The following is a 26,955-nucleotide window of genomic DNA, read 5'->3' as shown; positions in this document are numbered from 1 at the left end:
GCCACCTCCCCCTGTATGCAACCGCCCCTCGGAAATTTATTTAAAAATAAAATCACCCTGCGTACGGTTTCCTATCAACTCTATAAGAGTTCCACATTCACCACCTCCCCCCATGAACAAATGAAGACTAGGTCCCTTGAAAAGGGTGCTGGATTCTTTGAGATTGCCACAGAAAGTGGAGTCCGTCAATAATACATCACTAGGCTGTCATCCACATGGGCAATGATTTCCTGTATGGAGAGAACAGCATCACCCCAGCCGCACACTGGCAGTGATTAACACTGCTACCTCACAGCGCCAGGGACCCGGGTTCGATTCGGACCTCGGGTGGGTGACTGTGTGGACTTGTACATTCTCCCGGTGTCTGCGGGGATTTCCTCTAGGAGTTCCGGTTCCTTCCCACAGTCCAAAGATATGCAGATTAGATAGATTGGCCGTGCTAAAATTGCCCCATAGTGCCCAAAGGTTTAGATGGGGTTACGGGAATAGGACGGGCTGTGGGTCAGGTGGGGTGCTCTTTCGGAGGGTCGGTGCAGGCTCGATGGACCAAATGGGCTCCTTCTGCATTGTAGGGATTCTATGATTCCATGGGACTTTATTCAGTCATTTACATTTCACAAATTGAAGGCGAGCAGTTAGAGGCTGGAGCCAGGGCCAACAGTGTTGTCCACTAGTGTGGGGGGGGAAAAAGGTTTAAACACTCTTGTGGCCAGACAAAAACCAGCCGGCCTGCAGATCACATCCATCCTCATGGAACATCAATGATCCCAGGTTTCAAACCAATTCAGGAATTCACCTCTTGGATCACTGACTGATTGAACAAAAACATTTCAACAGTTTACCCACGAGAAAGGAGAAGGAAAATGATGGACTAATACAGGGTGTGGGCCAATCCTGCATGCTTCGAGAAGCTAGCCAGAACATTGGCAAACACTACGCACAAACATTCAGCTGGAAGGGGGCTGTATGGACTAGGGGAGGATGGGGAAAGAAAAAACGGTGCATGAAGAATAGATTTTTTTTTAAAAAAAAACAGAACTACCCATTATCACCAGGAAAACCAATGGTATCTGGATGCGGAGTTGAATAAATCTATAGGTAGAACCCAACTGGTGCAATATCCCAAACATCCAGAAACAAACACTCTTATGGTAACAACACATGTAATAACTACCTGATACATGAGAACGACAATGATCGGAAGTTCGGCCAAAACCTTCAGTGAGAGAGAGCCTCGAGGAATTATGGTATGCTGAAAGATACAAGTATTTTAAACAAACACAAGGTCTTTCATTAATATAGGCAATTGCAACAATGATTTACTAATTTAGAAAGTATTCCCTACAAGTACGGTTTTGGAAGGGTCACCAATGCCTACTAAAAATAACCAGCTTCTTAAAAAAAAAAGCTACATTTCGAAATATGTAAGCAAACAGATTCATTATATTAAAAATATATTCTCAATTCACGCAAAAACTATATTTTTTTTAAGTAGCGGATTTTTTAAAATGCAGATTTACCTGAACATTACTTTGCTTTCTAAAGACTGCAATAGTTATTTTCACACAGGATCTTTATGTCCAGCAGAAGGGAATGCTTCAACTTGTGTGTCTGCATTTGATGCAAGCCCAGTTGCCAAAAGTGGAAGGACTCATGAACTTTCAACAGGCCGACTTACCGTCCTTGATTCGCTGTCCTCTCGCTCAGGATTGGTCTTGACTACGACCTGGGTGATCATGCCCACCATCTCTGGGGAAGGGACAGTGTTATCAGCGATCGCTTGGGGCTTCTCAAAGTATCGTGTCTAGGGACAGGAGGAGCAAAAAAAAAAAAAAAAGATTTTTATTTTCCCCCAACCGGTGCCCAGAGATTCGAAAGAATGATCCACAGCACGATACGTACCACAACTTTCGGTAGGTCATTATAAATCTGCTTCACAAAATCAAGGAAGTGGTGAATCTGCAACAAAAACGACAGTGCATTAGCAAAATAATGCACACTTTATAGCCTGTTTGCATTACACAGGGTCATTACAGAATTCAGACTGAACCGTAGCTTCTCAATGTCATTAGATTTTTTTTTAAAGATTCATTTTAACAAGCATTCAGAGACAATTGTCTAGAGAGTCTCATTTGAACTTAAACGCAGCTCAGTACAATAAACTACACAAACTAATGACTTTCTATACTTTTTAAAATGCCTCGTCTTTCAAGCAAGAGTACTTACTTCCTGTGTGATTGGTGGTCTGAATTGCTTGTGTAATTCAATGATGATTCGGAGACAAATAAGTACATTCTCTTCATTTTCGACCTAAAGCAGCGAAATGGTAACATCACATTAAGCATTTGCCCATTAACCGTGATTTTAAGAGAGAGCAGAGGGAGAGGGAGATGCTGGTGGGGGAGGTGGTGAGGGTAGACAGGAGGTGTGCAGAGGTGCCGGAGGAGGGACTGTTGAGGGAGAGGTACAGCCTCTAGGCCGAATTCGACCTGTTGACCACCAGGAAGGCGGAGGCGCAGTGGAGGAAGGCCCAGGAGGCGATTTATGAATATGGGGGAAAAGGCAAGTCGGATGCTGGCGCATCAGCTTCGGAAGCGGGACGCAGCTAGGGAGGTCGGGAGAGTTAAGGATAGGGGAGGGAGTGTGGTGCGGAGTGGGGTTGGCATCAATGGGGTCTTCAGGGACTTTTATGAGGAATTGTATCGGTCCGAGCCCCCACTGGAGGAGAGAGGGATGGGCTGCTTTCTGGACCAACTGAGGTTCTCGAAGGTGGAGGAGGGACTGGTAGCGGGATTAGGGGCCCCGATTGGGTTGGAGGAGCTGGCCAAAGGGATAGGGAGCATGCAGGCGGGGAAGGCACCGGGGCCGGACGATTTCTACAAGAGATATGTGGACCTGTTGGGCCCGTTGCTGGTTAGGACCTTCAATGAGGCAGAGGGGGGGGGGGGGGGGGGGGGGGGCTTTGCCCCCGACGATGTCCCGGGCACTGATCTCCTTGATCCTGAAGCAGGACAAGGATCCCCTGAGGGTCGTACAGGCCGATTTCGTTGTTAAATGTAGATGCCAAGGTGCTGGCGAAGGTCTTAGCCACGAGAATTGAGGATTGGGTGCCGCAGGTCATCCACGATGACCAGACGGGGTTCGTGAAGGGGAGGCAGTTGAACGCGAATGTGCGGAGGCTCCTGAACGTTATTACGATGCCGGCGAGGGAGGGGGAGGCGGAGATAGTGGTGGCGATGGATGCCAAGAAGGCCTTTGATAGGGTAGAGTGGGGGCACTTGTGAGAGGTGCTGAAGAGGTTCGGGTTTGGGGAGGGGTTTGTCAGGTGGGTTAGGCTGTTGTACGAGGTCCCGATGGAGAGTGTGGCCACGAAAAAGAGGAGGTCCGGGTACTTTCGGTTGCATCGAGGGACAAGGCAGGGGTGCCCCCTGTCTCCCCTGCTTTTCGCACTGGCGATTGAACCCCTGGCTATGGCACTGAGGTAGTCGAGGAACCGGAGGGGGCTGGTGTGGAGCGGGGAGGAGCATAGGGTGTTGCTCTATGCGGACGACTTGCTGCTATGTGGCGGACCCAGTGGGGGGGAATGCCGGAGGTAATGAGGATCCTCAGGGAGTTCGGAGATTTCTCAGGGTACAAGCTCAACATGGGGAAGAGCGAGTTGTACGTGGTTCACCCAGGCGTCCAGGAGAGGGGGATTGGCGAGCTCCCACTAAAAAGGGCAGAGAAGTTTCAGGTATTTGGGGGTCCAGGTGGCCAGGAGCTGGGGGACCCTGCACAGACTTAATTTCACGAGGCTGGTGGAGCAAATGGAGGAGGAGTTCAAGAGGTGGGACGAGTTGCCACGGTCCCTGGCGGGTAGGGTGCAGTCAGTCAAGATGACGGTGCTCCCAAGGTTTCTGTTCCGGTTCCAGTGCCTCCCCATTCTTATCCCAAAGGCCTTCTTTAGGCGGGTCAACAGGAGTATAACAGGGTTTGTGTGGGCGCGAGGACTCCGAAGGCGAGAAGGGTGTTCCTGGCGCTGCCCAACCTCTGCGGGTACTACTGGGCTGCCAATGCAGCGATGGTGCACAAGTGGGTGATGGAGGGGGAGGGGGCGGCATGGAAGAGGCTGGAGACGGCGTCCTGTGAGGGTACGAGTCTGGAGGCGCTGGCAACGGCGCCGCTGCCGCCAATGAGGTATACCACGAGCCCGGTGGTGGCAGATACCCTCAAAATTTGGTGGCAATGGAGGCGGCACTGGGGGGGGGGGGGGGGAGGAGGAGGAGGAGGAGGAGGAGGAGGAGGAGGAGGAGTGAGGGCCTCGGTATGGACCCCGGTACGGGGGAACCACCGGTTTGTCCCAGGGAGAATAGATGGACGGTTTTCGGGCTGGCACAGGGCAGGGATAAGAAGGTTGGGGGGACCAGTTTGTGGATGGGAAGTTCACAAGGCTGGGTGAGCTGGAGGAGAAGTACGGGCTCCCCCCGGGAAACACTTTTAGGTATCTACAGGAAAGGGTGTTTGCCAGGCAGCAAGTGGTGGAATTCCCGCTGTTGCCGCCACGCACGGTACAGGACAGGGTGCTCTCGGAGGTATGGGTTGGAGAGGGGAAGATCTCGGCAATGTACAAGGTGATGCAGGAGGAGGACGACTCAGTGGAGGAGCTGAAGGTAAGTGGGAGGAGGAGTTGGGGAGGAGATCGAGGAGGGGACGTGGGCAGATGCCCTAGGGAGGGTGCACTCTTCCTATTCGTGCGCGAGGCTCAGCCTCATGCAGTTTAAGGTGCTGCACAGGGCACACATGACCGGGAAAAGGACGAGCCGGTTCTTTGGGGGCGAGGACAGGTGTGTTAGGTGCTCAGGGAGCCCAGCAAACCACACCCATATGTTCTGGGCATGCCCAGCGCTGGAGGAATTTTGGGAGGGCGTAGCGAGGATGGTGTCGAGGGTGGTAGGATCCAGGGTCAAACCGGGCTGGGGGCTCGCAGTATTTGGGGTTGCAGAGGAGCCGGGAGTGCAGGAGGCAAAAGAGGCCGGCATTCTGCCCTTTCCGTCCTGGTAGCCCGGCAAAGGATTCTTCTTCAGTGGAAAGATGCGAGGCCCCCAAGTGTGGAATCCTGGATCAACGATATGGCGGGTTTATTAAATTGGAGAGGGTGAAATGTGCCTTAAGGGGATCGGTACAAGGGTTTTTCAGGCGGTGACAACCATTCTTAGACTTCCTGGCAGAACAGTAGACAATGGTCAGCAGCAGCTGGGGGGGGGTTCTATTTTATTTTTGTTTGTCTATACTGGGGGATCTGAGGGGGTGTATATATTTGCTAGGTGTTTCGGCGGGGGTTAATTTATTATTTATGTATGGGGGGAGGGGGGCACTGGGTTGTTTTGTATTTAATTCAATTCTATTGGGTTCCTTTTACATTTTGTTGTTAATATTTTGTGAAAACTTTAATAAAAAAATTTTTTTTTTTTTTAAACAGTGATTTTAATAATTTCAGAATCTTATTTCTCTTCATGTTCTTACAAAATAAAACACAACTAAATAAATTAAGTCCAATAGTTATGGGTCAACTTTCAGATCTGGATTTAAGGGATACCCAAATCTCAGGTGAAGATATGATTCCTTGCAAGAATGCTCCACAAAGTGGAGCTATTCAATGGCTCAATTTACTTCCAAATACACTCAGCTTCTGTATTTTTCATCTTAAGGGGGTGTGCCGCATACCTGCCAGCTGAATGACAGCGCGCACATCTGCCTGGTGAATGTCAAAATGCCCACAACATTTGGGCCTGTACATGTGGTAAACCATGACTGTAGGTGGATAACGGGAACAGAGGTAGTCAAATATACACGCATGCAGTGCCATTCCCGTTAAGGCAGTTCTGTCCTCATTGGTGCTCTTGTCCTTACTTGTACCCTTATTTCCCATCCAGCTTACATTAAAGCACCTCAATTGGTTCACTGGGAAAAATCCTGGCCTCTAAGTCAGAAGATGCTGGACTAAAGACCCAGTCTGGAACATGAGCGCAAAAATCAAGGGTGACACTCCCAGAGCAGTACTGAGGAAGTGCTGCCTGGTCAGAGGTACCACCTTTCAGAGAAAACATGAAACCAAAGCCATGTCTGTTGTCTGTGGGCATAAACGAACCCATGACATTATCCAAAGATCAGTTATTCCCAGTATTTCAGCCAATATTTATTCCTCAATCAATATCATAAAAGAACAGATTATCTGGCCATTATCAACATTGCAGTTGTGGGAGCTTGCTCTGTGCAAATTGGCTGCCATATTTCCTGTATTACAATAGCGACAATGCTACTTGTACTTCACTGGTCTTAAAGCACTTTAACATGTCCGGTGGCGATAAAAAGCACCGAGGGAGTGCTGCGCTGTCTGAGGTGCCAGCATTCAGACGAAACATCAAACCATTTGATGCCGTGGCACTAACCTGAAGAGCAGGGAAGCCATCGCTGGTGTCCTGTCCAATATTTATCCCCCAAACAACATCACAAAAAAACGGATATCATCACGCTGCAGTTTGTGGGAGCGGCTGTGTGCGAAAGGGCTGCTGCACGTCCTACGTTACAACAGTGGCCATACATGGAAAGAGTACTTCACTGGCATAAAAAAGCTCTTTGAGATGTCCTGAGATAATGAAAGGCGCTATATAAATGAAACTTCTTTCTTTTACTTCACTTGGAATCCATGGCTTTCTGAGGCGTGTTCCGGAATTTTCAAACATTTCTATCAAGGCGCTTTGTTATCGACTGAACTCAAATTTGAAGACAAAAGTGAAAGCTCCTTTGTTTCAAACACCCCCTACGTGAAAGAGTCAGTCCCTATCCACCCTGTCAATTCCCTCCATTAGACCGAGGAGCCTGGGCCTATATTCCCTTGAACTGAGAGGAACAAGAGGTAGTGTAATTGAAACATGGAAAATTCTTAAGGGGGCTGCCGAGATAGATTTTGGTAGAACCACCCCCCCCCCCAAAATCTAGAACTAGAGTTCACAGTCTCAGGTGAAGGGGCTGGCCATTTAAGACTGACATGAGGAGAAAATAATTTCTTCACTTAAAGGGTTGTGAATTTTTGGACCTCCCCACCTCAGAGATCAGTATATGCTCAGTGGCTGTGTATAGTCAAAACAGGGATTAATAAATTGTTTTTAGGCACCAAGGGGTATTGGGAATTGATGCAAGAATGGTGCAGGCAGGGGAAGTTGAGGTGGATCATAAGAACCTAAGAAATAGTGGTATAGAACGTTCAGCTGCTCAAGCCTGCTCCACTGTTTATTAAGATTGTGGCTAATCTGATTGAGGTTTTAATTCCACTTTACTGCCTGATCTCTTCCCCCCCACCCACACGATCCTCGACACCCTTGCAGATCAATAATCTGTCCGAACTCAAGCTTTGAATATATCAATGACCTGGCCTCCGCTGCTCTCGACGGAACATAGTTCCATCTATGACGTTCCATCTATGACAGTCCCTCAGAGAGAAGAAATTCTTCCTCAACTCCACCTCCCTTCCCCTTATTTTGAAACAGTGTCCCCCCCCCCCGAGATCCAGGAGAAGTATCCTCGCACCGTCTACTCTTTTCAAGCTCACTCAGAGTCTCATGGTTCATTAAGATCACCGGTCACTGGCAGAGCGAGCTGGAGGGGATGACCAGCCTCCTCCAGCTACTTATGTTGCGTTAAATCGGAGAATTGAATTCAGCTATGAACTGGAATCACACATTGCGCTCCAAAGACTAAACATTAGAGAATTACATGCAAGATTAGAAATAGAGTTTTCAGCTACTGCCAGGAGGTTAAAAATGCATAAAGTTAAAAGAGGAAAAAAGGGTAACTTACCTCCAAAAACCGAAACATCACAGACAAAATATTTTTTGTGTGGGAACGCAAATGTTCATTTGTTGGAATTCTGTGGATGATTTCAAGGACAAGCTTCCGAACTTGCTGGAAATATACAATTTGCAAAAAAAGATTTCACTACAGAACAAAGCTCACGGGGTTTTATTGCACACAAATGAAAGTCGCTAAAGTCCCATAGGGCCATAGGCTGCTCTCCCCCTTTTGTGAGAGCACGCGGTGACTGGTGGTGATTTAACACAAGGGTCTCTACTCCTCGGGCGAGGGGCAAGACTGAGAAGGCGGGGTACTTCACGGATAACCTCAGCCGGGACGGGAATAGAGCCCTGCATCACAAACCAGCCATCCGGCCATCTGAGCTAAACCGACCCGAGTGTTGTTGGAGCTGCACCCATCTAGGCAAGGATGAACCTACAAAATTGTGCACTGACTTTTTTTTTTGACTGCAAATGCAGACTGTTGGCCATTTGGAACAAGTCAGGAGGGCAGCTCATGTAAAACATTCGCAAAAAAAAAAAAAAAACGGCACAGAACTTAAAGCTACTTCAGTAACTTCACTTGAAGCCTACTTGTGGCAATAAGTGATTTTCATTTCATTTCTACAAACTGAACAAGAAACAAACTGAATTTAAAATAAATCGATTTTGTAGATGTGTAAATTTTACAGCCAAAAATTCAGCAAATGGTCATGAGAATGTCACTTTAAGAAATGGTTGGCTGCTCATGTTACTGCAGTGATGTCAGAGTGTGGGTGGAGCCGAGCTCTGGTTCTGCTTTTTAGTTTCACTTTGAGAAAAAGCTTGGGTGTGTCTGAGTTTTCCAGTGAGCTGCAGCTGAAGTTAAACAAAGCTGTCCTTTTGATCCCTGCCATCCAAAGACTATCTCTGGATCATTTGGTGAATTCAGAATTGTAATTGTTCTTAATAGTGAATGTGAACCTAATGTGCTCCTGTTTAAAGATGTGTTAAGTCTTTTGGATGTTAAAAGGACAGATTAAAGGATTACTTAGTGTTGTATTCTTTGGGGTTTACCTTTGAATTAATGGTTGCTAGGATATTCACTGTTCGTTTTAAAAAGGTTAACTTGAGTTCATAGGATAAACATGGTTTTGTTTTTAAAAATACTGGTCCATTTCTGCTGTACCATAGCTGTAGGTTGAGCTGTGTGCTCCCCATACCACAGTCTATTAAAAGTTGTGGGTCAGGTGAACTCCATGCTACACTTTGGGATTCTCTAAACCCTGACCCATAACAAAATTAACAAAGTTTCTGATGTGCACAACTTACTGACTGTTACTACAAGGGGCAAATGTTGACATTCTGCAGCAACACTGGGGCATCAATTGCACAGTGAACAACTAGGATGCTAAAAGCTCCAGATCTAATCCGAGCAGCCTGGCACGAACTGCGCCATCATTTGGACAACTGTACACGACGAGGTGCGACAGCTCAAAGGCAGTGGTCAAAACACAGGGGGCAACCATTTGGCACATCCTGCCCATGCACCCTCTTTGGCAGGAGCTATCTAATTAGTCACACTCTCCTGCTCTTTCCCCACAAACGTCTGCCCTTTAAGTGCGCATCCAATCCCCTTTTGAAAATCATGCTTCCACCACCCTTGCTGTGCGCTCCAGATCATAATTTTACTGTGTAAAGATTTTCTACCCCACTCCCGGCACCATGCTTTTTGGGCCAAAAATCTTAGATGTGTGCCCTGTGCTTCCTGGTCAGTGTTGCAGAAAATGTTTCTCTGCGACAACTACTCAGAATATGGGCTCTCCAAGGTTGTTATGGGTGGAGCAAGTCACTAGGATACAACTCGTAAAAAATATGTATGCTGACTGAATTGCGAGCTCGAACAACCTAACTTTTGAAGCTGTTAAAACTAGAGGAAGAAAAAAAAAATGAAAATCTCCCGGCAGAGAGGGGAATTTGTGGCTCATGCAGTCATCCAGTCATGCAGTCATCTTGTGGGCAGCACGGTAGCATTGTGGATAGCACAATTGCTTCACAGCTCCAGGGTCCCAGGTTCGATTCCGGCTTGGGTCACTGTCTGTGCGGAGTCTGCACATCCTCCCCGTGTGTGCGTGGGTTTCCTCCGGGTGCTCCGGTTTCCTCCCACAGTCCAAAGATGTGCAGGTTAGGTGGATTGGCCATGCTAAATTGCCCTTAGTGTCCAAAATTGCCCTTAGTGTTGGGTGGGGTACCTGGATTACGGGGATAGGGTGGAGGTGTTGACCTTGGGTGGGGTGCTCTTTCCAAGAGTCGATGGGCCAAATGGCCTCCTTCTGCACTGTAAATTCTATGAAATCCACTTTGCAGAGATCACTGCAAATGTTTTGTTACCAAAGTAAAGCACAAAGCAACTGCCATGTCCTTGCTCCACCCTGAACCTATACACTGGCATGCAACTTGTGCAGTCGTGCAATACAACTGTTCACTGGGACCGAAAGCAGAGAGCTGGGTCAAACCCTGTGCAATGATGCTTACATTCGAAACAAGCTCATTAAACATACCAATAATTACTGTCAAAATCTATTTTGTAAAGATGAGCATTTGCTGCCCTGCAGATTGGTGAGCTAAGAGTTCATTAAACCCCATCTACAGATGGCTCTCCCTGGTTGAGGAGGCTTATTAATTTCCATACAAAACAAACCATTAGCGCGCACTCTGTGGCTTAAACTAAAGAGAACTGCGCAAACTTTCATTTATCCGAGAATCACCTTTACACAAAACATTCTTTTTGGCCTTAAAAAGGACTGGAATGTACAGTGCTACAGTGACCTGGGAATTGCTATCCCTTTATTAAATAAATAAATAAAAAGGCTATTGAACAAAGCATTCCGATTCTGCAACCTGTTTAGCAAAATGAGTCAGTCGTCGGGGAAGGCAATAATGGAAGGCACCTCCACCACATACCTGGGCAGATTTTTCCTGAAGGAACTGCACTTCTCCATCTTGCAGGAATGTGAGAAAACGAGGAATGATGTGTTCCAGGAAAGTGGAGTACTGTGGTGAAGTTGTGACGTTCTAGAAATGAGCGACATTACAGATGTTGTTTATAGGCTACAAGGAAAACTCAAGAATAATAAACCACACCTCCTCAAAGCGCAAAGAGTCCAGCATTCTAATCTTCACCAACTCTATTGAAGGAAATAAACCAGCATGCTACTTTAAACAAAGAATGTTAAATTGCAGGTAAAGCACTTGCACAGTTCTCGTGTTTAAATTTCATCCTGGCTGAATATGAAACATCACAATGCACGTGAAAATATCAATTGCTTGTTAAACCATAACCACACAAAACTCAGCTTCTATTGGCGGCCATGGGCTGAGCAGTCGCACGAAAGGTGGCCCTCTCGTGAGAGCTTTTTACCAAGCCCTTTTAACCCATCAAACTGATACACAAACACCATGAAATTCCCCCAGTCTCACCCCCAACCAACCAGAATGCCGCCGAACCGGCCACGGAGCCGAACAAAACCCAGCAAAAGTCGGAAAAAAGTCTCTGACCTCAGAACGAGGGGGCACGCGGGGTGAAACAGAGCAGAGCATGGCGGACCGAGCAGGTTCGCCAACACAGACGCCAGCCCACTTGTTGATGGAGCTTCTCTCGATAGAGCTCCAGAAATGCAGGGGCTTGATAAAAGACTGGACATCGGCCATGAGGTTAGCAATAGAAACCGAACTGGCCCCAGTAAAAACAAGGGGGGGGGGGGGGGGTTGAGAGATCCGGCGCACCTCCCGAAAGGGAGGGAGCACCTGGCAGAAGGGGTGGGGCAAAGGGGACTGCAAGGGCAGGTGGACTCGGGGGGTGGGGGCGAGAAAGATTCGGGGGAAGGGGTGGGAGTTACAACAGGTCACACACACAGACGGCTGGAAAGAGGAAGGCGATGGTGGCCACCCTGGATGGCCAACAAACAAAGGGAAACCCTGGAGTGCAGGGACACATCCAAGAGGCAAGAATGGTTGACCCCACAGGAGAGGGGGGGGGGGGAAAAGAGACCAGAAACCCCATGAGAATAGTCACCTGGAATGTGAGGTGACGGAACGGGCCAGTGAAAAGATCCAGAGTCTTCGCCCATCTAAAAAGCCTGAAGGAGAAAGAGGGTAAGGAAAAGACGAGTGGGAAAGATGCATCAGGCATGCTTCGACACAAGGACAAGGGGGGGGTGGCCATACTGTTCAACAAAAGGACTGCCTTCACAGCGACGAACTAAGATGGACCCGGGGTGGGGGCCGATACGTGATGGTTAGCGGTGCCCTGCAAGGGACACCAGTGGGTTTGTAAATACATATGCCCCGAACTGGGATGATGCAGAGTTCATTAAAGAAAATGTCAGAGATCCCTGACCTTGACTCCCACCAGCTCAACATGGGGGGAGACATCAACTGTGTACATTGACCCAGCGATAGACATTTCCAGTCCCAGATCAGAGGGAAAATATCAGGAATGGCAAAGCAACTAAACATCTTTATGGAGCAAATGGGAAGGTGGACCCGTAGAAGTCCAACCAGAGGGAGAAGGAGTTTTCCTTCTTTCCTATGTTCGAGTCTGCTCCCGCATTGAATTCTTCATAGTGGGTAAATCAGTGCTTCCAGGAGTAATAGGCACCAATTACATGGCAATAGTAATCTTGGACCACCCGTCACATTATATGGACCCGAGGTTGGAGGTGGGCTGGGCTGGGCTGGGCCCAGCGCCACCCCCATGGAGGCTAGACACAGCCTTCCCTGCCGACAAGGCGTTCCGCGAACAAATGTCGCAAGCCATCGACAGGTATGTACCCTGCAACCAGAATGGGGACAGCGCACCCTCCACATTCTGGAAGGCACTGAGGACAGTGATTGGGTTGTTTGGGGGGGGGGGGGGGGGGGAATGTTAGCTTACAAAGCTCTTAACAACCGGAAGGAGAGGGCAGCTAGACATCGCTGATCAACTCCATATTGGATGTGGATTGGCTGTACACAACGACCCCGACCGTGGAACTGCTGGCGGAGAGGAAAAAAAACTACAAATGCAATGTGACCTGCTCTCCACCGGGCAAATGGTGAATCAGCTCTGCCAGACACGGGGGACCTGATGGGAGCATGGAGACAAGGTCAGCGCCTACTGGCTGACCAGCTGAGAAAGCAGGCAGCCACGAGGGAGATGGCACAGATGAGGGACGGGAATGACAGGCTAGTCACAGAGACAAATTAAACCAACGAGGCTTTGCGACGTTCTACCGGGGACTGTACACCTCTGAGCCCCCGGAGGGGGACTCGAAGATGAAACATTTTCTCAATGGGCTGGACATACCAGTTGTCGAGGAGGAAAAGGAACAGGGACTGGAAGCACCGCTAGGACTGGGGTAGATCGCGGAGACGGATGAGGTCGGGGAAGGCACCGGGTGCAGACGGATTCTAGTTGCGACTTATATTAAAGGCTCGCGGTAGCACTGGCCCCGCACCTGCATGAGATGTTCAATGACTCGCTGTCAAGCAGGACCCTGCCACCCACGCTGGCACAAGCCTCGATATCATCGATCCCCGAAAAAACGAAGTCCCAACAGGCTGAGGGTCATTTGACCCATCTCACTCCTGAATCGAAATCCTGGAGAAGACCCTGGCGAGGTGACTGGAGAGTTGCAACCAGAGGTAGTCGCGCAAGGTCAGACCGGGATTCGTCAAGAGCAGCCAACTAACGGTGAACATCAGACGCCTGTTCATAGAATAGAGTAGAATTCCTGCAGTGCAGAAGGGATCTATTCAGCACATCGTGTTTGCACCGACCCTCCGAAAGAGCACCCTACCCCAGGCTCAATCCCCCCACCCTATACCCGTAACCCCACCTAGCCTTTTGTTTGGACACTAAGGGGCAATTTAGTGTGCCAATCCATCTAACCTGCACACTTTTGGACTGTGAGGGGGAGTCAGAGGAAACCCACGGGGAGAAAGTGCAAACTCCACACAGTCACCGAGTGGTGATGGTAAAGGACCTGTACGTAGACATTAGAGCAGCGACCCTAGAGGAATTAACAGAAAAGCTCCAGCTCCTGAAAGGGAACGAGCTCCGATACCTGCAACTGAGGAACTTCCTCCACAAGTAGAACACAACATCTCCCCAGCTACCCGGATACAGTCTTTCACTCTACTGGAAAGACTACTCGCATCAGCCAAATTGGGGGATGGCAACTGCGCCGACATGTATGGACGAATGCTAGAGAAGTTAAGGGCCCCACTGGACGACACACAATAAAAAGGTGGAAGGAGGAGCTGGGCATGGATATGGGGGGAGAACTCAAAGCACAGCATAGGACGAGGATAGCTCCTAACACAGCTAAAAGTAGCGCACAGGCAGGGCAGCACGGTGGTGCAGTGGTTAGCACTGCAGTCTCATGGCGCCAAGGTCCCAGGTTCGATCCCAGCTCTGGGTTACTGTCCGTGTGGAGTTTGCACATTCTCCCCGTGTTTGCGTGGGTTTCGTCCCCACAACCCAAAGAAGTGCAGGGTAGGTGGACTGGCCACGCTAAATTGGCCCTTAATTGGAAAAATGAATTTATATATATTGTTTTTTAATTTTCAAGTAGCGCACAGGCCACACTTGACCAGAACACACATGAGCGGGTTCATTCCGCAAATGGAGAACAAAAGTGAATGAGGCTCGGCCAAGCATGTCCACATGTTCTGGGCCTGCCCCAGACCCGTCGGGGATTGGACCACCTTCTTTTCGAGGCTATGTCCAGGGTTGTAGGGGTGAGGGTGGAGCCATGCTCGCTGGTGGCGGTCTTCGGGGTGTCGGAACAGCCAGAGCTCATTACGGAGAGAGGGGCAGATGCCCTAGCCTTTGCCTCCCTGATCACCAGCCAGAGATGGGCAGCGCCACCCAAGGCCGTGGACTGGCTGTCCGATTTAGCGGAAATCCACAAATTGGAAAAATAAAATTCTCCATCAGGGGATCTGGGAAAAGGCTTCCGCATGGAGGGAATTCACCAGCTTCTTTGAGGACCTGTTCGTGGTGGTGGTGGTGGGGGGAGGTGGGGGGCTACGCCCAGAGTGCTGTTAATATGCCTCAGGTGTCTATACATGTTTCCTGTGTTTTCTAATCTTTTCCTTTTTGCTATAAATACAATTGATAACCAATAAAAATATATTTTTAAAAATCCATCCAAAACTCTATTCTCACAATATATAATTCACAAGAGCAACAGACACCCAGGTTTACAGCTGACTCTTGTTAACGCCTGCAGAATGGTGCACAGTGGTGTCCATACAATTTAATCACCAAAGCAACTTGGTGGAAATTTACCCGGCGAATGGTCAGAATATGGGACTCACTGTCAAAGGAAGGAGCGGAGGTGAATTGCATGGATTCATTTAACAGAAAGCTAGAAAAACGTGAGGGAGAAAGGAATTGAGGGAGATACTAATGGGGCAAGATCAGTGATAGGGCAACTGAGGTTGGCAAGTGGCCCACCTTCACCTCTGTGGGTCGCAAAGTCAGCTCGCTCACCAACCGTGGCCCCATGAATAAGATTGAATGCATCTAATACACACCAAATGTTTCATAACGAGTTATAGAAAATGCTTAAAATCATTTTTATATTAATAAAACTATCGTCAACTTCAAATGGTAAAAATAAACATTTACATTGCAGCAGAGGGGGCACGTGGCTTTCACAGTCAATGTTGTGAGCAATCAGCACACACACTTCACTCGCCATTGTTTTCACGTGCGTATCACTTCAGTCATACCGGCAGGTAAAACTACGCAGGTGGAGATCAGCGGAATGTGGCAACCTTGCACGTAGGCAACAATCCCGCCTCGTGGGCCACACTCAGAACCCAGAGGGGCCGGTCACAGTTTGCCCACCAGTGGGCTAGGTGACGGGAGGTGGGACTGGCTTGGCCCAGTTCTGACTGACCGGTCAGTTTCTGAGCTGTAAGTAACTACGTGACTCCAGTTTCTTTCCTCGCCTTGTCCAGGTCTTTTAAACACGGTCATAAAAACAAGACCCTCGATTTAAAAGGACCACAGACAGGATTTTTTTTTTTTTTTTTTTATATAAACAGGGCCAACAAAAGAAACTTACTTCAAAATTTTCACTGACTTCTTGCATCATTTTCAATTTGGTTTCATCAGCTGCAATAAAAAAATAAAACAGGAATCACTTAGGACTGAAAATAACACTGTCGACTTTGTTTCCAACTATATGGTCAGGCAGAAGCAATCAGATCTTATCAGTTTTACTAACATCGCCCATAACAGAAGGCAGCTTCACAATCACACCGATTTACACACACACACACACTGACACACCTCACTCATTCGCACATTCAGATGCATGCACACACCAGCACACGCACGCATATACACACGCACGCATATACACACGCACGCATATACACACGCACACGTGCTGAGCCACCTTCTAAAATATTCGGCAGGGCTCTAGCGATTTGTCTCCATCATTTTGCTTCTGTTTTGATTCATTCTGTTAATTATCAAAAACATCATCATTTTTTCTTGAATGAAGTATCACATTTCACCATGTTCAAATTTGAATCGCACAGTAATTTATTAATTCCATATTTCCAATCCCAAATGCTGTTCAAAAACATTCTTGGCTTCAGAAATAGAGGCAAGTGCAATAACCAAGAAGGTTACGCCAAATCTTTATAAATCATTGCTTAGGCCTCAGCTGCAGTACGGTGTCTAATTTTAGGAAGGGTGGCAAAGCTGTGGTGAGGGTGCAGAGGGAGATGTATTAGAATGATATCAGAGATGAGGGGCTTCAGTTCTGTGGAGACTGGAGAAGGTTGGATTGTTCTCATTAGAACAGAGATATTAAGAGGGGCGTTAAGAGAGGTGTTTAAAATTGAGAGTGGTTAACAATGGAGAAACTACTTCCATTCACAGAAGCATCAGTAATCAGAGGACTGAACAGGCCAAATAGCCTTTTTTGTTTCAGATCCAGCCTGCCACGATGTTGAGAATGCACTGCTCAACAGGGGAGTGGCAGCAGATTCAATCATAACTTTCTAAAGGCAATGGGATATGTTCAGAAAGGAGAAAAAGTTGCAGGACAGGGGAGGCAGGAGCTGAGGAGTGGGACAGACGGATAACGTTTTCAGAGAGCTGACACCAGCACAGGTCGAAGGGTCTTCTTCTTCGCTGCAAGATTCTATAATTTCACATACAAAAAAATCTTGGCAAACTGCAAGATATTTGAATTTGCGTAACACACATGCAAACTACACTCATTCCCCAGGGAAAAGTCAGGACATTTACATCTCCTCCTCCTACCTGCACAAGAAAACGCCTTTAAATATTAGGACCGTGTGCCACGATGATGTTCACCCCCCCCCACCACCCTTGAACAAGAGAACCCCCCCCCCAGTACAAACACGGTGGCAATTATAATTACAGGCATCTTAAATGAACTAGTCTGCCAAAATCATCAATGAGATAACAAATGTACAGGTGAGGTACAGACATTAATTAAGACTTACAAACAGAAAGTCACAATTTGGCCATGCATTTTCTTCATGTCCAAATCCAGGGCCCTCCAGTATGGCTCAAAATAACAGGCAGGGCAATCGTGGCAACGGCTTATTGGAGTTACAGGGTTAGAAGTTAAACCTCTTTGGGTTACGAAACAGAAAAACCTCACCTCACTAGACCCCCTTACTTTCAAACTATAACAGACCTCATACTCTCACCCCTTCCGTCATTTAATCACTCTGACCCTCTACAACGCTCTTTTATCCTTTACCAGCCCATTTTTTCAGTGGCCCTGTATTTGCTTCAAATCTCAAACATGAAAGGCCATTGACCCGAAATATTAATCTTCTTTCTCGCCACAGACGCTGCTTAACCAGCTGAGTGTTTTCCAGCATCCTCTGCTTTTACTGTGTGAATGAAGCCAGTAGTAATTTCAAAGACCAGACTGCCAAAGCTGCAGGAAAACTGATCCAGTATCTGATAAATCACGGCACAGAAGCCTCTACGTGAATTTTTAAGGATCGGCTTTACTGACTTATAACTGATTTACAAGGGCGAAGAAAGACAGTGGAGCCGTTGCAACAAGATGGCATAAGGAGAATACTTAAAACAAAAAGCCATGAATTCAGAAATCAACCACAAAACTGACTTGCTTTCTGTACTGCTAATTGTTTTTGCCACTGACTGGAGAAAATGTTCACATATTCAATCCCTCCAAACACTTTTGCAGGATTTTGTATCGCAACAAGTTACCAACTAAACCAGACACTTTCCCGATCAAAATCAGAGCAGTAACAATGGACTTCCATTGGTTAAGATTCCTCATGCACGTTTCACAGTTATAAACGCGGCTCTTTGGAACCTGTGCAGGGTGTCAGCTGTGACTCAGTAAGCAGTACCCTTGCCTCAGAGTTAGGTGGTTGTGGATTCAAGTCGCGCTCCAGGCGTCCGAGGGTAAAATCAAGGTAGAGACACCCATTGCTCGCGCTGAGGGAGTTCTGCGGTGCCAGAGGTGCCATCGTTCAGGTACCCCCCCGCAACCTTCGGAGGCCCAAAGATCCCCAAATCCTTGTTTCAAAAACAAAAATAGGCTTCTGACTTAGCACTCAGACTGGTGACAGAACTCCGAGGATTTCACGGCGAGGAGAGATTGCCCACTCGTATTCCCTGGAAAACAGAAGATTAAGGATGATTTGATCAAGACTTTGAAAGGGAACCGAGAGGGCGGATAGAGAGCCTTTTGCTCCCGGTAGGAGGAGTGTCGGGCACGAGGGCATAACCTTAAAATCAGAGCCAGGTCACTCCGGGCAGTAGACCCGGGGCTGGTTTAGCACACTGGGCTAAGTAGCTACCTTTAAAGCAGACCAAGGCAGGCCAGCAGCACGGTTCAATTCCCGTACCGGCCTCCCCGAACAGGCGCCGGAATGTGGCGACTAAGGGCTTATCACAGTAACTTCATTGAAGTCTACTTGTGACAACAAGCGATTTTCATTTCATTTCACAGTAGGCGCTCACCTCTTCACACAAAAGTATAAGTGGCAGACCCCGGGAATTCTCTCACACAAAATACAGACGATGGTTAAAGGCAGAAAGGAATTCGAAGCCAAGGTAGATGGATAGAGTGAAGATAAAGATCAGCCATGATCTAATTCAATGGCAGGACAGGCTCGAGGGACTGAATGGCCTCCTCCTGCTCCTATGTATCAATAGCAGAGGAGTCCGCCTCCCCCCCCCCCCCCCCCCCCCCCGCCATGTCCCGGCCAATACGTATCCTTTTGCCAACATCACTAGAATAGATCATTTGATCAGTGTCTCATGTATTGTTTTCAAATTAAATCAATAGTTTCTCACCCATTTAATTGATAATTGTTTTATTTTGAAAACAGCATGACTATTCTGTGTGGTCTCAGTCTCAAAGGCTGCCCCGTGCTTTTGGAGTCATTGCCCCAGTTTATGTTTCAGTGCCAGTTTTGGGGACCGAGTGTGAAGGCGGAGAGCAAAATCCTGCAGGCAGGCCGAAATAAAAACAGCGATTGCTGCAAACACTCAGCAGGCCAGTAAGGTTCTGTGGAAGCGAGGAATGTGGGGTTAACATTCATGGCCCTGCTGCAGAATTGAAGGATGTTACAGAATTGGGGGATGTTACAGATCAATACTCCTCGATTACAGGTCTTAATTAGGGTTCCAAAAGCAAATGAGACAAATAAATGACATCTTATTCCAATTTGCAAATATCTGAAATGGTGAAACCTGCCAGGAAGAGGAGTCTGCGCTTAGGTGGACATGAGAAAATGAAATGACGGAACCAATAACGCTGCAAGGCACAATGAGGCAATGGTGAAATAAATTAAAATATGTGACGGAGGCACAGAGGAGATATAAATAGTTAGAGCAAAATAGCACAGGTAGAAGGAATAATGGAAAATCTGGCTAAGCTGGCCCTGGAATGCAGCAGGAGACCGTAACGGGGGTGGGTGGGTGACGAGACAGAGGCGTGGAGGGGGGGGGGGAAAAAAGAGAGAAGAGACAGGTCTCCACCATACCCACGCACCCCACCCCCCCCCCCGACCACCCCATATACCCGGACACGATTCCCGTGTCCACCGCCCCCACACCATGTCCCCCATCCCCACTGTAGTCTACCGCCCAGAGCCTGCCAAGACCTCCACACATTCCCGCGCCCCGCACCATTCCCCGCCAGCAACCCCCACAACCATTTCAGAGCCTCTCTCGAGGAGTCTTCTCGCAGCCCTCAACAGGCCACCAGTCAACAGTCTGGATGACGTGTGCCCATAATTTCCTGTCCAGCCTCAGTAGCCGTACTGAGGCTGACAGGAGCATATTTTGTTGAACATTATTTCATGGAAATGAGTCGTGTACAGTTTCAATAGAAGCTTCACAATGATTAGGCCCTAAAGTGAAAGAAAACATGGCTGCAATTTTCTTTGGCACAACCTAATTCGCAACACCGCTGAAAGAATTAAAATCAGGTTAAGCAAAACCCAAGCTGATAGATTCCAGCGCACAAAGGACAAAGAGCAATACAGCATAGGAACAGGCCCTTCGGCCCTCCAAGCCTGTACCAGTCAGACCAACCTTGGCCAAAACCCTCAACACTTCCTTGTGCCGTATCCCTCTATACCCATCCCATCCATGTATTTGTCAAGATGCCTTTTGAACACCGTTAATGTATCTGCTTCCACAAGCTCCCCTGGCAACACCTTCCAGGCACTCATCACCCTCTGCATAAAACACCTGCCTCACGCATATACTCCAAACTTTTCCCCACAGACCTTAATCCTATGCCCCCTGGTGACTGACCCCTCCACCCTGGGAAAGAGTGCCTGCCCATCCACTCTATCCATGCCCCTCATAATCTTGTCGACCTCTATCAGGTCACCCCTCAACCTCCGTCTTTCTAATGAAAACTGTCAGAGTCTATTCAGCCTTTCCGCATAGCTAACACCTTTCAGACCAGGCAACATCCTGGTAAACCTCCTCTGCACCCTCTCCAAAGCCTCCACATCCTTCTGGTAGTGTGGCAACCAGAATTGTGCGCAATATTCCAAGTGCGGCCTTACCAAGGTTCTATACAACTGTAGCATGATGTGCCAGTTTTTATACTCGATGCCCCGTCCAATGAAGGCAAGCATTCCGTATGCTTTTGTGACTACCTTGTCCACTTGTGTTGACACCTTCAAAGATCTGTGAACATGCACGCCCAGATCTCTCTTTCTATACTCCTAAGAGTTTTGCCATTTATGGTATATTTCCCCTCTATGTTAGACCTACCAAAATGCATTACCTCAGATTTGTCCGGATTAAATTCCATTTGGCATTTCCCTGCCCAAGCCTCCAACCTATCTATGTCCAGCTGTATCTTTTGACAATTCTCAACACTATCTCCCACTCCACCAACCTTGGTGTCATCCGCGAACTTACTGATCAGACCAGCTACATTTTCCTCCAAATTGTCTATGTGCACTGCAAACAACAGAGGTCCCAGCACAGATCCCTGTGGAACACCACTAGTCACAACCTTCCATTCAGAAAAACACCCTTCGAATGCTACCCTTTGCTTTCTGTCACCGAGCCAGTTCTGTATCCACCTTACCACCTCACCTCTGATCCCGTGTGACTTCACCTTTTGTACCAGTCTGCCATGAGACACCGTGTCAAAGGCTTTACTGAAGTCCATGTAAACATCCACCGCCTTCCCCATATCAATCATCTTTGTTACCTCAAGTTAGTGAGACACGGCCTCCCTTCACAAAACCACGCCGTCTATCACTTACAAGTCCATTTGTTTCCAAATGGATATAAATCCTGTCCCTAAGAATTCTCTCCAATAATTTACCTACTACCGACGTGAGGCTCAACGGCCTATAGTTTCCAGGATTATCCCTGCTACCTTTCTTAAACAGCGGTACCACATTAGCTATTCTCCAGTCCACTGGGATCTCGCCTGTAACCATTGAGGATATAAAGATGTCAGTCAAGGCCTCAGCAATTTCCTCCCTTGCTTCCCTCAGTATTCTGGGATAAATCCCATCTGGCCCAGGAGACTTATCTACCTTAATATCTTTTTAAAGACCCAATACTTCCTCCTTTTCGATGTTAACATGATCCAGACTGTCCACACACCCTACCCAAGAATCATCTTCCACAAAGTCACTTTCTTTGGTGAACACTGATGCAAAGTACTCATTTAGTACCTCACCCATTTCCTCTGGTTCAACGCATAATTCCCCCCACTGTCCTTAAGTGGTGCAATCCTTTCCCTGGCCACCCTCTAGCTTTTTACATATGAATAAAAAGCTTTGGGATTCACCTTAATCCTACTTGCCAAGGACATTTCATGACCCCACCTGCCCTCCTAATTTCCCGCTTCAGTACCTTCCTACTTTCTTCATACTCAAGGATTTCGACTGTTCCCACACTTCTAGACTGTAAAAAAGTCTCCTTTTTCTTTTTGACGAGGTTCACAATATCCCTCACTATTCAAGGCTCCCTAAGCTTCCCATGCTTATCCTTCATTCTCTCAGGAAGGTGACTTTCCCGAATCCTAATCAACTGTTGCTTGAAAGGCTCCCACATGTCCGATGTTGTTTTTCTATCCAACAGCCCGCCACCAATCCAAATTCTTCAATTCCTGTCTAATGTTATCATAATTTGCCTTTCCCCAGTTTAGCACCTTAACGCGAGGGTTACCCTCATCCCTGTCCAAAACTACCCTAAAACTTAAGAAATGTGGACACTACTCTCAAAATGTTCCCCAACTGAAATCTCAACCACCTGTCCAGGCTCATTCCCCAATACCAGATCCAGTACTGCCCTTTCCCTAGTTGGACCATCCACATGTTGCGGCATAAGGCAGCATCCTGGATACACCTTACCAACTTTCCCCCATCCAAACCCCTAGCACGAGCACGGCAGAGGGAATGCTGCCACGCCTGATGTGTATTTCAGACAATTAAAGAAAGGCTGTCCTCTCGGGCGATGTAAAAGATCCGATGATCCCATCTCCAAGAAGAGCAGGTAGGTTTCCTGCTATGCCGGCCTGGCCAATATTTATCCGGTGGAGAGCGGATGGGAAGCACGTCGGCTCAAGGGTCTGTCCGGTTCCAAAATTGTGGACAAGAGCAGCTTTGGTTTGTTTGTCGTGTCTGTTCTGGCTATTTTCTTATTTGTGGCCAACACGGTAGCACAGTGGTTAGCACTGCTGCTTCACAGCGCCAGAGTCTCCGGTTCGATTCCCAGCTTGGGTCACTGTCTGTGCGGGGACTGCACATTCTCCCCGTAAATGTGTTTGTTTCCTCCGGTTTCCTCACACGAGTCCCGAAAGACGTGCTGTTAGATAATTTGGACATTCTGAATTCTCCCTCTGTGAACCCGAATAGGCGCCGGAATGTGGCGACGAGGGGATTTTCACAGTAACTTCATTGCAGTGTTAATGTAAGCCTACTTGTGACACTAAAGATTATTATTCTGACTTTAAACAAATCCATCTAACCAGTGTTACTTGTACTTGCTGAACTGTCAATTTTCTTCCACTGCTAATTTGTATTTCATTGTTTTTAGTGTCTAAATTGTGGGTGTTGAGCAACGTTGAGTTATGTAGCAGAGTTAAGGCAGGTAGATGGCAGGACAGGTTCAGGAGCTGACTGGCCACCTCCTGTTCCCAAATTGTTCCGTATTCCAGAACTATCTTGCGGAAATTTAAACCAGAGGTGAGAGAAAGTTCAATAACTTACGTGTGTTGCTGTCTGTGAGAGCAGCCACAAACTGCAGGTATTTCTTCATTAAAGTGGTCTGGTCCACCACTGCCCCAGGGGTTGCCACGAATGCCATTTTGCTTGAAGGCGTATCGCCTACAGATTTGGAAGAGACTTCTTCCCCCAGTATTGTTTAAAAGCAGTCACAGGTCCCTGCAAATAAATATGTTTCAGAACAGATTCACACCAAGGTAATGCAATCTCTTCTGAGACTGAGACGCTTCCTGTGTTAACGGGGCAGAGACAGAGTGGAGGTGGTTGAGGAGAGCGGGACAGGTGCGGGCTTGGACGGGACTGGGGGGTGCCGGGAGGGGGGGGCGCCGGGAAGGGGGGGCCGGCGGCGGAGGCGCCGGGAGGGGGAGGGGGGGCGGCGGCGCCGGGAGGGGGAGGGGGGGCGGCGGCGCAGGTGGGGAAAAGGGGGAGGGGGGGGCGACGGCGCCGGGAGTGGGGGGCGGCGGCGCCTGGAGGGGGAGGGGGGTGCGGCGGCGCCGGGAGGGGGAGGGGGGCGCGGCGGCGCGGGAGGGGGAGGGGGCGCGGCGGCGCCGGGAGGGGAGGGGGGGCGGCGGCGTCGGGAGGGGGAGGGGGGGCGGCGGTGTCGGGAGGGGGAGGGGGCGGCGGCGCCGGGAGGGGGAGGGGGGGGCGGCGGCGCCGGGAGGGGGAGGGGGGGCGGCGGCCGCCGGGGAGGGGGAGGGGGGGGGCGGCGGCGCCGGGAGGGGGAGGGGGGGGTGGCGGCGCCGGGAGGGGAGGGGGGGCGGCGGCGCCGGGAGGGGGAGGGGGGGGGCGGCGGCGCCGGGAGGGGGAAGGGGGCCGGGGCGGCGCCGGGAGGGGAGGGGGGGGCGGCGGCGCCGGGATGGGGAGGGGGGCGGCGGCGCCGGGAGGGGAGGGAGGCGGCGGCGCCGGGAGGGGACGGGGGGGGGGGGGGGGCGGCGGCGCCAGGAGGGGAGGGGACGGGGGGGGCGGTGGCGCCGGGAGGGGAGGGGGTAGCTGGAGGGGAGGGGAGGGGGGGCGGCGCCGGGAGGGGAGAGGGGAGGGGTGAGGGGAGGGGGGGGCGGCGGCGCCGGGAAGGGACGGGAGGGGGGGGCTGGAGGGGACGGGGAGGGGGGGACGGGGAGGGGGCTGGAGGGAACGGGGAGGGGGGGGGCTGGAGGGGACGGGGGAGGGGGGGGCTGGGAGGGGGGGGGGCTGGAGGGGACTGGGAGGGGGGGGGGCTGGAGGGGACGGGCAGGGGGGGGGGGCTGGAGGGAGGGGGGGGAAGGTTGGGGGGGCTGGAGGGGACAGGGAGGGGGAGGATGGGGGGCTGGAGGGGACAGGGAGGGGGAGGATGGGGGGCTGGAGGGGAGGGGGGGGCTGGAGGGGACGGGGAGGGGGGGGCTGGAGGGGACGGGGAGGGGGGGGCTGGAGGGGACGTGGAGGGGGGGGGCTGGAGGGGACGGGGAGGGGGGGGGCTGGAGGGGACGGGGAGGGGGGGCTGGAGGGGACGGGGAGGGGGGGGCTGGAGGGGACGGGGAGGGGGGGGCTGGAGGGGACGGGGAGGGGGGGGGCTGGAGGGGAGGGGGAGGGGGGGGCTGGAGGGGAGGGGGAGGGGGGGGCTGGAGGGGACGGGGAGGGGGGGGGGCTGGAGGGGACGGGGAGGGGGGGGCTGGAGGGGACGGGGAGGGGGGGGGCTGGAGGGGACGGGGAGGGGGGGGGCTGGAGGGGACGGGGAGGGGGGGGGGCTGGAGGGGACGGGGAGGGGGGGGCTGGAGGGGACGGGGAGGGGGGGCTGGAGGGGACGGGGAGGGGGGGGGCTGGAGGGGACGGGGAGGGGCGGGGCTGGAGGGGACGGGGGAGGGGGGGGGCTGGAGGGGACGGGGGGGGGCTGGAGGGGACGGGGGGAGGGGGGGCTGGAGGGGACGGGGAGGGGGGGCTGGAGGGGACGGGGAGGGGGGGCTGGAGGGGGGGGGAGGGGGGCTGGAGGGGGGGGGAGGGGGGGGCTGGAGGGGACGGGGAGGGGGGGGCTGGAGGGACGGGGAGGGGGGGGCTGGAGGGGACGGGGAGGGGGGGGCTGGAGGGGACGGGGAGGGGGGGCTGGCTGGAGGGGACGGGGAGGGGGGGCTGGAGGGGACGGGGAGGGGGGGGCTGGAGGGGACGGGGAGGGGGGGGCTGGAGGGGACGGGGAGGGGGGGGCTGGAGGGGACGGGGAGGGGGGGGCTGGAGGGGACGGGGAGGGGGGGGCTGGAGGGGACGGGGAGGGGGGGGCTGGAGGGGACGGGGAGGGGGGGGCTGGAGGGGACGGGGAGGGGGGGCTGGAGGGGACGGGGAGGGGGGGGCTGGAGGGGACGGGGAGGGGGGGGCTGGAGGGGACGGGGAGGGGGGGGCTGGAGGGGACGGGGAGGGGGGGGCTGGAGGGGACGGGGAGGGGGGGGCTGGAGGGGACGGGGAGGGGGGGGCTGGAGGGGACGGGGAGGGGGGGGGCTGGAGGGGACGGGGAGGGGGGGGCTGGAGGGGACGGGGAGGGGGGGGCTGGAGGGGACGGGGAGGGGGGGGGGCTGGAGGGACGGGGAGGGGGGGGCTGGAGGGGACGGGGAGGGGGGGGGCTGGAGGGGACGGGGAGGGGGGGGCTGGAGGGGACGGGGAGGGGGGGGCTGGAGGGGACGGGGAGGGGGGGGCTGGAGGGGACGGGGAGGGGGGGGGCTGGAGGGGACGGGGAGGGGGGGGCTGGAGGGGACGGGGAGGGGGGGGCTGGAGGGGACGGGGAGGGGGGGGCTGGAGGGGACGGGGAGGGGGGGGCTGGAGGGGACGGGGAGGGGGGGGGCTGGAGGGGACGGGGAGGGGGGGCTGGAGGGGACGGGGGGGAGGGGGGGGCTGGAGGGGACGGGGAGGGGGGGGCTGGAGGGGACGGGAGGGGGGGGCTGGAGGGGACGGGGGGGGGGGGGGGCTGGAGGGGACGGGGGGGTGGGGGCTGGAGGGGACGGGGGGGGGGGGCTGGAGGGGACGGGGGGGGGGGGCTGGAGGGGACGGGGGGGGGGCTGGAGGGGACGGGGGGGGGCTGGAGGGGACGGGGGGCTGGAGGGGACGGGGGGGCTGGAGGGGACGGGGGGGCTGGAGGGGACGGGGGGGCTGGAGGGGACGGGGGGGGCTGGAGGGGAGCTGGAGGGGACGGGGGGGGGGGCTGGAGGGGACGGGGGGGGGGGGGGGCTGGAGGGGACGGGGGGGGGGCTGGAGGGGACGGGGGGGGGGGCTGGAGGGGACGGGGGGGGGGCTGGAGGGGACGGGGGGGGGGCTGGACGGGGACGGGGGGGGGGCTGGAGGGGACGGGGGGGGGGCTGGAGGGGACGGGGGGGGGCTGGAGGGGACGGGG

At 51.9% G+C, this 26,955-nt stretch overlaps 1 protein-coding gene across 2 annotated transcripts in view; it reads right to left on the bottom strand.

The window, feature by feature from the left end:
* Positions 1–26,955, bottom strand: part of trrap (transformation/transcription domain-associated protein) — a 241,921-nt gene that overhangs the window by 203,214 nt on the left and 11,752 nt on the right. For both annotated transcript variants that reach the window (XM_072481554.1, XM_072481555.1), the window contains exons 2-9: positions 23,595–23,768; positions 15,929–15,978; positions 10,773–10,883; positions 7,837–7,941; positions 2,227–2,310; positions 1,903–1,959; positions 1,679–1,804; positions 1,175–1,252 (exon numbers count right to left, since the gene is read on the bottom strand). In XM_072481554.1, the coding sequence (XP_072337655.1) occupies positions 1,175–1,252; positions 1,679–1,804; positions 1,903–1,959; positions 2,227–2,310; positions 7,837–7,941; positions 10,773–10,883; positions 15,929–15,978; positions 23,595–23,691 (708 nt within the window). In that variant the 5' untranslated portion in view covers positions 23,692–23,768. The remainder of the gene's footprint in view (positions 1–1,174; positions 1,253–1,678; positions 1,805–1,902; positions 1,960–2,226; positions 2,311–7,836; positions 7,942–10,772; positions 10,884–15,928; positions 15,979–23,594; positions 23,769–26,955) is intronic.

The sequence above is a fragment of the Scyliorhinus torazame genome, chromosome 17 (genome assembly GCF_047496885.1).
Source record: "Scyliorhinus torazame isolate Kashiwa2021f chromosome 17, sScyTor2.1, whole genome shotgun sequence".
Taxonomy (NCBI): domain Eukaryota; kingdom Metazoa; phylum Chordata; class Chondrichthyes; order Carcharhiniformes; family Scyliorhinidae; genus Scyliorhinus; species Scyliorhinus torazame.
The sequence above is the reverse complement of the archived record's forward strand: the minus strand, read 5'-3'. Positions and strand labels throughout refer to the sequence as shown.